This window comes from Channa argus, chromosome 20, assembly GCF_033026475.1.
Source record: "Channa argus isolate prfri chromosome 20, Channa argus male v1.0, whole genome shotgun sequence".
In the NCBI taxonomy this organism is placed as follows: domain Eukaryota; kingdom Metazoa; phylum Chordata; class Actinopteri; order Anabantiformes; family Channidae; genus Channa; species Channa argus.
Genome location: NC_090216.1, coordinates 7,877,575 through 7,891,507, shown reverse-complemented (window position 1 = coordinate 7,891,507; position 13,933 = coordinate 7,877,575). Strand labels below are relative to the sequence as shown.

The following is a 13,933-nucleotide window of genomic DNA, read 5'->3' as shown; positions in this document are numbered from 1 at the left end:
TGTGTCTGTGTCTGTTTTCCCCGTGGTATAAAGCTGAAATTAAATTGATATTTTCCAAAGTATTGTATCAAAGTTAGAAGTTCCAGTGTGATGAAAATGTCTGACCGCCTTCCTTTGAATTTGATAGTATTTAATAGATGTACTGTAAGTCCAATAAAGCCAGATACCGGATACACAGAAACTGACGCAATAGGACACTATATTGTGTGTGTGTGTGAGAGACAGAGCCCTGCTTTATACGCACACACACACATACACAAAGACAAAATTCTACCGGAAATGATTCGACTGAAGGAAAACAGACATAACAACCTCTCTTGCAACCGTTCAACAACCTTCAATTTTTACTTTGAATAAAAATAAAAGAAATACTAAATATTTATTGTTTTGTTTAATCAAGCCTTTGTCTGACCCATATGAGAAGGCGACTACAAACATAAAAAAATCACATGTCATCAAGGTAAACAAACATTTTTCTGTTAAAGCTGTAAGAACATGATTAGAAAAGGGCAAAAAGGCTGTAATTGAGGTGCTGTGAGTCAGGGCTCGTTAAATCAAGCCTTTTTCTGACCCACATGAGAAGACGACTACAAAAGTAGACAGATTTTTGAGTTATCATTTTTTTCTTTATTCTAGCGAGATTCAAACAAGATGGGAACTAGCGAACACTGATCAAATTAGTGTCAAATTACACACACACACACTCTAACATCGATTAGATTTTGAACAGTAAATTTGTGCAGATGTGTAGCTCCACATATAATAAAATAAACCTGCCTTGTTTAGTCTGGTCTGGTTCGTTTTCCCCCTTAGTGCAGCTCGTTTGTGCAAGTCTGAACATAGTCAGACAACATCAGATCCTAAGGACTCCCCCATACTCACACCCCCTCTGTGCCCCTAAGCTATTCAGGTCAAATAAGAACAAAACAACTCTGCATACAGATATATTCAGTGTTAACTAACCACATTGTCTTAAACTGAAGAAGCTGCTTGGAAGACGAACCGCTAGCTACTTGAGAGTCACCTGGGAATGAGTTAAATGCAGAGCCCAAACTTCATTGTACCAAGTATGTGTTGTCGTGTACATATTCAATGATGGCACTTATAAGTTATCACTTCTTATTTACTAGTACTGCTTATTTACTACAAACTCCTCCACAGCCAAATGGCCTACAACAATGATGTGTGTTCCAGGCAAAATTGTGGGACTACTCACTCGCTAACATAACAAACTAATAAGTCCATTCCGCCTCTTGTGCTGTGACTAATGGCAAATTCATTACTGTGGCAAGATCCACTCCGAAAAACATGTTTTTGTGGACTTCACAGAAAAAGTCCTAAACTACATGTGAAAGTATTATGTGGGTTTTGAATGCTTTCCTGTTCTGTCTTTATTTGTTGTGCTTTTTTGCAGATAACATTCACAGTTTCTTCTTGAATCCCTGCAATCTGTGCCCAGAAAGCACAGAATCCCTGAATGTGAGCATGTCTCTTACTGTGCACTGCTAATGGCTTTGTACTTCTTTTAATTGGTTTGCTTATTGGCAAGCAGCACATCAATGGATCATGAGTAAGCTTCATGATTAGTTTTAGCTTCTGAGCTTGCAAGATGGAAGTAGCACCGGACAGAGGGCAGGGGAGTGGAGTATGCTGCAGGAGTAATTTGAAAAGCTGATTTGGATATTTGAGTGTTTTTTCCACATGAAAGCTGCTGAAGTCATAAATGACTTCAAAGCTGTTACAGCTGCTCGTTTTGATATGAATAACAAGACATTTCAAGGCACACAACAAATAAAATCACATTAAACATCTAAACAGTTGGTTAGCCCTGAAGTCTTGTATCTGGGCAAACTGCAGCATCACACAGCACAAAGTACATTTTCTATGAATGAAGAAACAATAAATAATAATCTGTTAATAACCAAGTCAATAAGAAGCAGCTATGCTGGCAGCTCTGTGAGAGAGACACATCTCCGAATGATGCTAAAACAGAGTGCTGCATGTAATGTTTACAGTGTTCACCACCTTAATTTAGTGTTACCGTACAAACAATTACACGAGCTAATTAGCACCACTGAAGCTTTTAGCACAAGTTGATGTAGAAGGACTAAGGCTCTAAGGCTCCGTCTTTCTATGTTTATCCAACAAGGCTCCATCCTTATTCTGCCCCTATTGACAGGGGTCAATGCCAAAAGCTCCTTTAATTTTATTTGTGCTATGCGATGTAAATATTTAGTCACACTTTGAAGTTTAGTCACAAACCAAAGTGTTGCACAAACTTCATACAATGTGAGTATTGACATACATCACAAAATATGACTACACAAAGCTAAAGGAAAACTCATCACCTATGGGGAACATGGCAATTCATCTGCTATTAGACATCCGCCTGCACCCAAGTGGTAAATGGACCAAATCACAGGACAGACATTGTGTGCTTTTATAGGACATAGTGTTCAGGAAATACAAACACAAGACAAAAGTTCATACTCACTTTCAGTAGCTGCTTTATTTTATCAGATGTCATCAAAGTAAATAAACAGTTTTCTGTTAAAGCTGCAAGAACATGATTAGAAAAGGGCAAAAAGGCTGTAATTGAGGTGCTGTGAGTCAAATTCAGAGCATTAACTATTTTAGGCCAAACTGAGGTTTTTCACCTTCTACAGAGATACGTCACTACTTTGCTGGTTACCTGGCAACATCGAGACTCTTTTACAGGACTCCAGAAAGTCACTGGCTTACAAAGAAGAGGTATCAGCCACTCTAAAACCACAAATGTTACATTCCTGTTGGCCCATGCATTAAGCTGTGGGCTTTGGTATGAGACAATTCTTTAGTTAAGTTGACCTGTTGTGAGTTGTTCCTGTGATTAGTTGTTTTCACCTTCAGCGCAGCATCTCCTGTAAATACCGCTCACACAGTTTAAAAGGAATTATTTAAGGTTAGAAAACCTTTTAATGCAGACGTATATTGTGCTGTAACTATACAACAAGGCAAGGCCTCCTGCTTTAAAGTGGAGTCAAGGTTACATAAACAGCTTTCATTAGGAAGCCATTCATTGTAAAGCATCAATAAATGGCACTTATTCAAGGTTCACACCCATCTCATGGTGACTGAAACCACCCACACTGTCTGTGTTTTTATATGTTCCTCGTTTTAGCACACACACACATACAAACACACAAACAGTGCAGCATTTGTGCAGAACAACCTGTGATGCTGCACTTCCCTCATCACTGAGGTCGACCCTGATCCCAGGAACAAAGGAGCTTCAGGAAAATAAATTGTGGAGTAAAATGTAAGTTAATGTCTCATGTTACAGAAAGGCTACCCATCTATAGTGCACTGTTGCTTTAGTCACCGTGAGTCAAAATACAGTCAGCTTGCAGTTTGATTGGTGAAAGGTTGCTGGCCTTGAAGATGCATCCTTGAGAGAAAACTGAAGACAATACTATAGGGCTGAAAAAAGTGTCTCCAGTTTGAAGGAGTGAAATTTAAAAACTTGCTCTTTGCAATGATGCAAAAATATTTATTGAAATCCTCCAAGCTTCTTAATAAAACCCTGTCTAATGTGGCTTTCTAATGATGAGGTCTTTAATTAAACATCATAAACTAGGTAATGTCTACTGGCTTTGACTATGGAAATCTTATCTGCAGTAAATGAACCGGCTGAGAATGCCACTCACTCATTGTGCACAGATGCCATTGTTTCTTGTTTAGTTCAGGTTTCTTAGCAACAAACGCAACACAGAACATTAAGTACCAAAGGGTTTGAGCTGGAAGCTCTTATCAGAGGTAACGTTGTTCTTCAGAGTCATTTTTCTTTAAATCATTTAAAGTAAATGTCTTTTTCTTGCTGTTTATTATGATTTTTCCAAGTGTGGTTTCATCCTTTGCAATCACTAGATCCTTAGATATTGAATTTTCTATATTTTTATCCTAAGTAAAGTACATTTTTCCTTTCTTCCCTTCAGATTTGGACAAACCTTTCAGCTTTCATTCAGATATGTCGACAGCACACAGCCCAGAATCCCGGCGGACGACGGGGGAGACGAGACAGATTCAAACTAATAAGGTGCCATTCACCCCGGAATTTACCAAGATGCTGACGAAAAGCAGTGCACGCTTTGGTGCTCTGAGTCATCACTCGTTCTTCTCCCGGCACAATCCTCATCCTCACAGGGTGAAGCACATTCAAGGTGAGCAGTCATGCAGCCTTCTTGCACAGTGAAATCATGTGCTTAATTCCTACAGTCAGTTCATTTGAAAGTTGAGCCTTGTTGTACAGTTGCATTGCATTATATTGTGCTGATGCCTGTAGGTCTTTTAAACCTTCTATATTGAACCACCTTGAGTATTTGGCTCCAGTAAATCAGTTGAATCCGGAAAAAAAATTTTAAAAGGGAGAAGATAGTTTCACAAAATAGTTTTCAGAATAATTTTGTTGGACATATGTGTCATGATCCTTATCTTGGATGTTGTCTTTTTCCTTTGTCTCCTCTGACCTGCACACACACACACACACACACACACACACAGCTGTCAGTCTGCTCACACTCACACATGCACTTTTCTTCCTTCTACCCAATTACACACTCACTCAGCTCCTCCCTGCAAACGTACATGTTGTCTCTTTGTCATTAACCTCTCAGTACTTAAGTTCCTTTTCTGCAGTCTTACTTTGCTTGGATGTCAAACCTTTCATGCCTGCTTTGTGGTCCTTGGGTCTCCACGCTACAAGTCTCCATGGCAGCTCCTGGCACCTGGAAATACATGGCACCTGGAAATACTCTTCTCTGTTTTCCTGTCCATTTTGGACCCGCTCTGCTTGTGTCACTTTCACTTTGACTGTTGCACGCTGCCTAAGAACAGCCTTGTCCTGCAGCATTACTTTTGGACTTTTGGTTATTGCCTTTAGCATTGTTACCTTTCGGTGACTGGCAGCACAAAGAAATATTGTCTTTGTTTGGTCTCTGTTTGTGCGAGTACCTTGTTTAGGTGTGTACTTCTCTAGTTACCTTTTCCATGTACCATTAGTACTCATGTAGCTATCTCATGTTAGAGTTCTTATTAAGTTACTTTGCTCACGTTTGTGTGCATACCTGCCAGGTGTGTGCACACCTTTAACCTTCTGCCCGAGCCTTGTAATGTTATGAACGTTCAAGGTGCTGTGAGGTGAATCATGACACTGATTTTTCTGGTATACTTGAACTACCTGTAAATTATACCATGTAGTAAATCATTAGTTTAATCATTTGTATTTAAACCTGCAGAGAAGTTTCACAAGACCCTGCAGTTTCACTCAGCTCTGCAGAACTTTTGAGCATCTTTCGGTCTCAGTCCTTCAGGTTTTTAATGGTCCATTGGCTCTGTGGGACTGTGCTGAACATCTGCATGCTAACATGGTCATGTTTCAAATTTATTTATTCAATTCAACTTTACTTATGTAGCGCCAATTCACAACAAAGTCATCTCAATGCACATGGTTGCAGTGATAATGCAAGTACAAACAAATAAAAGTATTTCACTGTTAGCAGAAGTACCATTTCTAAATCTTTACTCAAGTACATGCTCTAAAAATATACTTTTAAAGTCGATGAACCTTTGGTGAACGTTCGCCCTCAACAAACAAATCCCTTCACCCATCAGTGACTGTACCATGTGCACTGGCATTAAGTATCATTAACTCAAGTCATCACAGCACTAAGAGTCCATATTGTCTACACACTAATCAGAACCTTAGAATTGATACATAAACCATCAGTCAGTTCACTTATTTTGAAACCAGGGATCCACAAAGACCTGGAGGTAGAAGAAGGAAACACAGAGGAGCAAGGAGCAGGGATTTTCCTCCACTGCCTGATTAGGATCAGAGTAATTGTGATCTCTGTCTTTTTCTATGTGTTGCTCATGTCAGGCAAAATTTGTGTTTTGATGCATCCACAGACCATAGGGTCAGTGGTGGTGATCCCCAGTCCCGACTACAAGTCGTAGTGTCCTTGGGCAAGTCATGAATCCCAAGTTGCCCCGGTGGGTCAGGTGAGCACCTTGCATGGCAGCCACCCCCATCGGTGTGTGAGTGTGTGTGTGAAGGAGAATCAACATTGTAAAGCGCTTTGGATAAAAGCGCTATATAAGTAGCCATTTACCATTTTACATGGCTTTGAGGGAAAAGTTAGGTTTTAAAGGTTGTGAACAAGTTCAGAATTATTTCTTAGCCACTGAGAAAAACTGTAATACCATGAATGTACACCAGATTTGTGTTTAGATAAAAGAGGTTTAAATCTGAAAGGAATTTATATTTGACAGTGAACAGGGATGGAGTGAGGATTGTATCCTATGGAGCCCCTGTGCTGCTGAACACTGCCTGTGGTGGATGTTGAGATAATTTAATAGTGACAAAAGAAAAATAAGTCATTTGATCACAAAACTGATGTTCTGACCCCCCCCCCCCAACAAAAACAGAAGTCTCTAGGATTAATCAACAATTTCTGTTGGACCAACTAATCTATCACAAATTCTCCTCAGGTATCGGTGGAGAAGAAAACAGAGCTAAAATGCCCCTGTTGCTCTGCGTATGCTAATAAAGTCATTTACTGCTCAGGGTTATAGCGGTGATGGCCCCTCTCTTCCTGTGAGAATTCCATGTTAAATCATTTGTGAGCGGAGGTATGGAATGCAATAGCAATAGGATACATGAAAGAGATGACTACATGATGGTGAGAGAACTGGTTATCATCTTAATTGCGATGGGGAGTCTATTGGTGTTATGACTTCTGGGAATTCCTTTAATTTCCCCACGTTTCTAAAGCACTTTACTTAAAGTGTGTGTGTGAACAATGGATATTGTGCTTTTATTTCTTCACAGGACTCAATGGTAGACCTGTTTGCACGGTGAGAGATGACTGGTGTGTCACCTCATCGTTATTTCCTCATCCTCTTCTCAAGGGCCATATGCTCAGGAGAGCACCTGACCCATCTTTTTCTTTTCCGTTTGCTCAGAGTCTTTATGGATTCATTAGTACCAAAAACAAATCTGGTACGTTTACACACTCACACAGCCTCTATTTTTTCTCACTACCTCACTGAAAATAAACCTTCAAAGAATATTTAAAGAATTCAGAATATTTTCCTGTTTTTATAGCACTATTGTCGGAGGCCTGGAGAGATGAGCTAAAAGAACTCGCTGCAAAAGTCAATTTGACTTCTCAAACACAAAAAGAAAAAAAAGAGGTGTGTATTATTATTGTAATCTGAAATATACCTAAGGCAAACTAAGCTTCCCCCTTTGTGCGACTAATGCTGACAAGGGAAAAAGTCCACATGCATTTACTCTTATTTTGAGATGAAAAGCAAGTATGTTTCCCTCTTTCCTCAGACTTAGAGAGATAGCACTTCTTGCATGGTTGTGTATAAATCCAAAATCAACTCCACCAAATAAACGCTTCAGGATTAGGGCTCTGCACAACAGGTCCAATTAACTGTGGGTTTTCAGATGCCAGATATTGTTCTGCAATTACTAACAACAACAATTCACTTGGTGCACTCAATGAAAACCTTGTATTTCTTAGCTGTGTTCCAATGTCAATGCAAGTTCTTTGGTAAGAAATCACCACATGTATACAGTATCTACGTCATCATGCTTTAGGATCAACCCGTGGAAGACTTAGTTCGTCGAAAGACCCAGTATTCAGCTGCCACTGGGAGAATCATTCCTCCATCCACCAAGTCTCGTAGATGCCATTCCCAGCACCTGGTCTATCCTCAGCCCTTTCACGACCAGGAACTCATGGTAAGATGCTCCACTGATCAGTCTTCTACTGTTTTGGGTAGTTTGGGGTTAAAATGAGTCATTGCCATTCAACATTTTGGCTCCAGATCAAAAAGAATTTCTAATTTTAATAAAGAAACTCTCTAGTCTTTTGCCCAAGGTTACATTTTGAATTATTGGTTAAAGAAAGAGCCCTAGAGCACTGCTCTGTCCCCTGGAAAATAAATGTACTGTTTACTGGTCTTTTGCCAGGTGTTGGAGCTTCTTTGTCAAATCCTGCAGACAGATTCCCTGTCCACAGTCCAGCAGTGGCTCCTGCTTTCAGGCCAAAGAGGTAAAACGCTTCCTTTTTCATACTGGGGTTGTATGTATGATACCGCATCTTAACCCAACGTTTACTTTTTATGATTTTTCTCAAGTTGGAATTGCTTTTAGTGAACTTTTGAATTACTTTGCTGAAACATTTTTGCTGTTCTATAATATTCCATCACACAAGTCAGTCATTTGACACTTACTGTAACACTATAGTTTCCATTTTTGCTGTTTAATTGCATCAGTTAATAAAAAACATTGAAAATGTTTCCTTGTATTACATCATGGATGCTCAGAGAAGGACCTGGTAATGGGGATGATTAAACAAGCTCTGGATGGTGTCGACCTCGCAGGACATCAGCAGAACCAGTTCCAGTCTTTTCATCCCGGTGCATCTGCAGACCAGTCATGGAGAAAACCACAGAAAACAAGGTCAGGCTGATTCCTTGACTTTCATCTTCATCCTCTGTTTAGAAATTGTTCATCCACCATTGTTTATTTCTCCATAGCTCACACAGAATGAACCAGACTTCAAGCGACGATAAACCAGGTAAATAAATTCTGGACTCTTATTCCATTTAGAGCCATTTGTGTTTCTGTCCTTCATGACTTTTCTTATTGATGAATTATTCTTTTTAACAAATGCAGTATAGGCTACTCTGCTATTTACCCTTTACTACATGCTCTAAAGGGAAAAACACTTAAAAAAAAAAAAGCTTGGATGGTTGTTATGAATTTCTGATGTTCATTTTGCTATAAAAATTGAAAAATCTTAACAATGTTTTAAAAATCGGTTAGTTTGTCAAGCAGGTCGCTCCCAAAAAGAAAAATTGAGAATATTCAGAGTAAACAACAATGTGAACTGGTTGCATAATTTCATGTGTTTTCAATCTGCATGTTTATGTGAATAGAACAGATGGACATGTGAAATGAAAAATAACTGTCTCTGTATGAGTCTGACTCGAGTGTTCATTCTTCAGAGAGGATTGGAGATGCCGAAGTCCTTGAAATCCAAACAGGAGTTCAGGATCAACACGATGCACTTCAGGATGCAGAGAGTTGACCTGATTTTCATCATGCTCAGCATCATTATGAGAGAATTATTTGGTTCTTTTGTTTATTTCTCTCATTATATATTCAAATCATAGGTTTTCTTGTGCATATTTGCTTTTTCATAGAAATGCAATTTATTTCACCAGATTAGTTTTTATTTTTTGTTCACTCACTTCAGTTTACTGTATTTATAATTGAGTTACATGGTTCTGTAGATGACACAGCAGAAACTGAGAAGGAAGCATGAGCAGTTCTACCAGTTTAAGTAGAGAAAACTAAATCTTGAAAAGGCCTTAAAAACGCAATCAGCATCTTTCAGTCCACAATCTGTCCATAGGTAGTGGCTTTGTTTTGGTGCAGTAATTTGCATTAGAAATCCTTAGAATTCATTTTCTTTTTCCATGTACTGGTTTGAAGTATGCAGGGCTCAGTTTGATATCTTAAATCCGAAAGACATGCATGTTACAGTAATTTAATAAGTGAATCTGATGACAGTTGCGATTGGCTCCATGACCCCGTGGCTCTTAATGGAATGAACGGCTAGGATGATGGATGAAGTGGATGAATTAAAATCTGTGTGGATGTTTAATCAATGTCAATCAAGTCTGACCAAATTAGATCCACTCAGATACTTTTCCAAATCTATATAATTAATATTAAAAGTCACATGAAAATACTTTGGAGAGAGTACTATACATATTTACCATTGTACAAATATATAACATTGTCTTTAAAAATTGGGTTTAAAAGAGAACAAGTGGAAAAAAGGTCAAGCTGCTTCATTCAGAAATGAAGATCAGACTACAGAGGAATAAAGGCCATTGGCAGTATAGCATATCCACCTGCCAGCTGCACATACATCTGCAGCAGACAGATTATTTTTTTTTATTTTGAAAAGAGTTGGTGACACATGGCCAGTCACATATGAGAAATTCATTATTCAGTCTTAAATTCATGAATATAATAGTACCATTAAATAGCTTCTCTTTAACACAAGGTGTAAGGGGTTAGGGGCAAACCCTGACGTACAATCGTTTATCACATTATCACAAGTAGGTCACATTTTGCTATATTTAGTCAGGATTAGCGTGTGTAAGCATATAATGAGTGACAGAATAAAATGTCTCAACGTGACTAACAACTCAATAAGAGATAAGGATTTTAAACATAGTAACACTCACAGGGCGCTGGCATGTTTAGATGTAAAAGAAATAATTCTGTGAGTATAGAAAACTTTCATAAAATGTCATAAATAGGGAAAAGAAGCAACTCTCCAAGCGAACACACAGAGTGAACACAATAGGTGATCGTTCAAAAAAAAATACAAACAGCAGCTAAAAAAAAAAAACTCAAAAATAAATACTATGATTTTTTTAAATTGTTTTCCTAGCATCATTTGTTGTTGATGTATAATGGCCTTTTCTTGTCTGTAACATTTTCCCCTATTCATTTGCTTTTCAAGAAGCCATTTAATGTGGTGTTGCATCAGTTTAATAAAGATGTCTGGAAAAAACTAAAGAAAAACAGCAATGTTTCCTGCAGAGTATTTTAATTCCCCATCCTTTATTTAGGTTTTGCATGTGCTTTTCAATGTAATGGTGCCATAGTGGTATTTTTTTCACATCATGAAGTTTGACAGTGTACTAGAGGTGGTAAAAACAAACTCAGGCATGATGTCTGTTAGGAGTTTGACAGGATAAAAGACTGAACAGAGATGACAATCAGCAAGTGTGTGATTGTCTGGAAAACCTGTTAAAACCAAGAGCATGACGTCACGCTGAAATATATAGCAATTACTTGAGGTAAGAAGGCTTTTTAATGTCAGAATGTAGCAGATTTAAAAAATATATATATTTTGATGCTTTGGTGAAAGGCTCTAACACAAGGGGAGATGTGTTCACTGTGCAGACAAACTGTATTTATCAGAAAACTACAGTGTTTAAACCTGATGTCTGGTGAAACGTCTCCTCACAAAGGTCGCAGCACAAGGCCACAAAACAATTGTCTGTGTGCTTTTCATAACTGATCAGCACAGTAGTGATGTTCTCAAAAATCCAATTGTAGTCAGCAGTTTTCTCATAAAACGCACGTCTCCCTGGCTTGTCTGTTATATTCAGTCCCAAACCTTTTCACTCTTAAAACAATAACTCTTTATGGCAACATAAACTAGTGCATGACTATAGGCCTACATCCCTTTTTTTTAATAAATCCAATCATACATCAAGCCAGTGAAAAAGGAAATGTATACAAAATTATAAATTATATGCAAACTATTTTAGAGTGTGTCTGCAATATCTGTGCAAGAGTAAAGTGCAGTGATGGTAAACATTAAAACATTACAAAACATTAAACAGACAAGTGCCCTTCATTTGTAATTGACCAGCTAATCATTGCAGCTCTACTTAAATTCAGTGACACAATGTCTCACATACCAGCAACATACAGTAACATCAGTCAGATTTTTAGCTTTTAGCTTTTAATGATCTATGCAGAATAAAAGCATAGTGGAAAGCCTGTGGACCGCAGTAGTGACAGACGAAACACTTTAGAAATGACTCACTCAGTCATATCATGTGCACAATTTTCAGATGAAAGAGAAAGCAGCTGATGGTTCCTCACTATAACAGATACAAGGATCGTTTTGGATGATGTGATGATTCCTGGCTCAAATTTGAGCTGATAACATTTTGTCCCCAACACGGAAGGCGAGAGAGAGATGATCGTTACCGTTAATAAATTAAAGAGATTATTTGATATATTTTTAAATTAAAATGACACGTTGAATTTAAAAATCGAAACCAAACTATGTTTCTTCTGCCCCACAGAAATGGTTGTTAAATGGTGGATCAGGAACAGCACATGCTCTGCTTATTTTAGTGCTTTCCCAATCCACAGTCAGGCCCAGGGAGCAAAACCTTCTGAAATTTCATTGATGAAAGTACTACATTCTCGTACTCCACACAAATCATAGAGGGTGGTCATGGTGGGTGCACAAAGGGAAGAAGAGGGTTTGTATTTTAAGGCAATTAAAAAAAGTTCAGTATGGTAGATTGGGGCGTGTGCTTTAAGTACCTGCGGACTGTATGTCAAACCTTAACCGAGCACTATCAGGGCAAACTGTTTAATACTTTAGTTTCTGCAAGCAGATGTCATATTGTGAGTACTTTTATTAAACAGCTGAACAGTAATTTATTGTTACAATTATTCCTCATAATGTCAATTATGTATGTAGGGTATGAATGGGTGCTACTGCGAATTCTTGAATCAGACTGCACATTATAAATAACTGCTTCCAGCAAACTCAACCAACCCTAATGAATGCGGACTATTCATACAGCTCCAGGCATCTGCCACTTTAATGTCATTGTCAACTTTCTGCTATTACTGTTTAAGCATTAGTCCACATACTGTATGTGAATCTAAAACTTTACTATCCACAGTATCTAAACTCCATTTTATAATCTTAATTATTAATACTCTGCTTTTTTACCATATTCATAATTTGCTTGTTCTATGTTGACTATTTTATAGTAATTTTACTAGCTGTTATGACACCTGGATTTCTCCCTTCTGAGTGTTATATTTAGGTACAACAGTGCCACTCAAAGTGACAATACTAACATGACACTGTAATGTGCAAGTACTGTGTCATGTTACCAGCAACGATGATCTTTTTCATGTTCACCATCTTAGTTTAGGAAATTAGCATGTTAAATATTAATTAAGCATGTTGTTGCTGAGGCTGCTTTTAAGTTTCTTACCATACATAACATTTATACAGTTCAAGAGACTCTATGAGACTGGGACAAAAGCAGTCTTTAAAATAGTTTAATATTAAAGACTTAATGTCAAATAATGATCTTGACAAACTTGTGCATGTTGTTATTACTAACAGACTGGATTATTGTAATGGACTGGACTGTTGGTGGGGATAGAAAAGTGCATCAATGTCAGTAGTCTGCAAGAAACATAGAAAACATATTTTTTAAAAATGCTTTCAAGTTCCAATCGAACAACCATCTGTAAACAGCATTTTACATAAGACACAATACACTCCAAATGCTTGTACATACTCAGGATAAAGAGCTATGAATTAATTGTGTCAAAGTGCAGTTTAAACCACCTGTAAACAATTTTAATCGTACCTAAAAATCCGGCACAAACAACAGAAGACTGTAAAAACAGCCAAAGACAAATGTAATTAGAGGCTTTTAAAGAAAAACCTGTGGCTCTGATATTTTAAGGAGAAGTGTTAAAATACGTGTCAGTGAGCCTTTTTTAACCTGCTTATCAAGACAGATTGTTTTTCTGGGAGCTGGAGCAATTTTTACCTCAACATTCTGCCCAGGACACATTATTTCTGTAGTGGTGAGGTGAAAGGCTCAGATGTTGCCATCTCTAAATCATACAACACTTTCTGTCCTTACACTTTAAGAAGAAAAACTTGAATAAACTGATTGATGCATTTTTTTTAAAAGATCATACTGTATTACTCTAAATTGAACCTGGGTTATTGCTAAATTGCCCTATCACAAAGCTCACTCATCCTGACACTGTTTTTGGCTGATGTTCATACACATAAAACCATTTTCCTTTCCCTTGTCAACTTCCTAAACGTCCTTAACTATTGTTGGTGACACTCATAACCAATGTGCAGTTTAAATTTTTTTTTTATACAAGGACAAGAAGAAATTCATGACTGTAACCTCAGCCCCTCATTATTCTATTTAGAAAATTAACTTGTCCATAAATTATAACAGTATAGGAACTAGGTCCCAAACTCCTAGAGAAGGATGT

The 13,933-nt window shown here is 37.8% G+C and overlaps 1 protein-coding gene across 1 annotated transcript; it reads left to right on the top strand.

Moving 5' to 3' along the window:
• Nucleotides 1-3,738: 3,738 nt before the first annotated feature.
• On the top strand, nt 3,739-10,638 carry tbata (thymus, brain and testes associated). Its single transcript, XM_067489290.1, has 9 exons — nt 3,739-3,795; nt 3,975-4,199; nt 6,869-7,039; nt 7,145-7,233; nt 7,649-7,792; nt 8,024-8,105; nt 8,380-8,515; nt 8,593-8,633; nt 9,064-10,638. The coding sequence occupies exons 2-9, from the start codon at nt 4,007-4,009 to the stop codon at nt 9,144-9,146; spliced, it is 939 nt and encodes a 312-aa protein (XP_067345391.1). The 5' UTR covers nt 3,739-3,795; nt 3,975-4,006; the 3' UTR covers nt 9,147-10,638.
• The last annotated feature ends 3,295 nt before the right edge of the window (nt 10,639-13,933 follow it).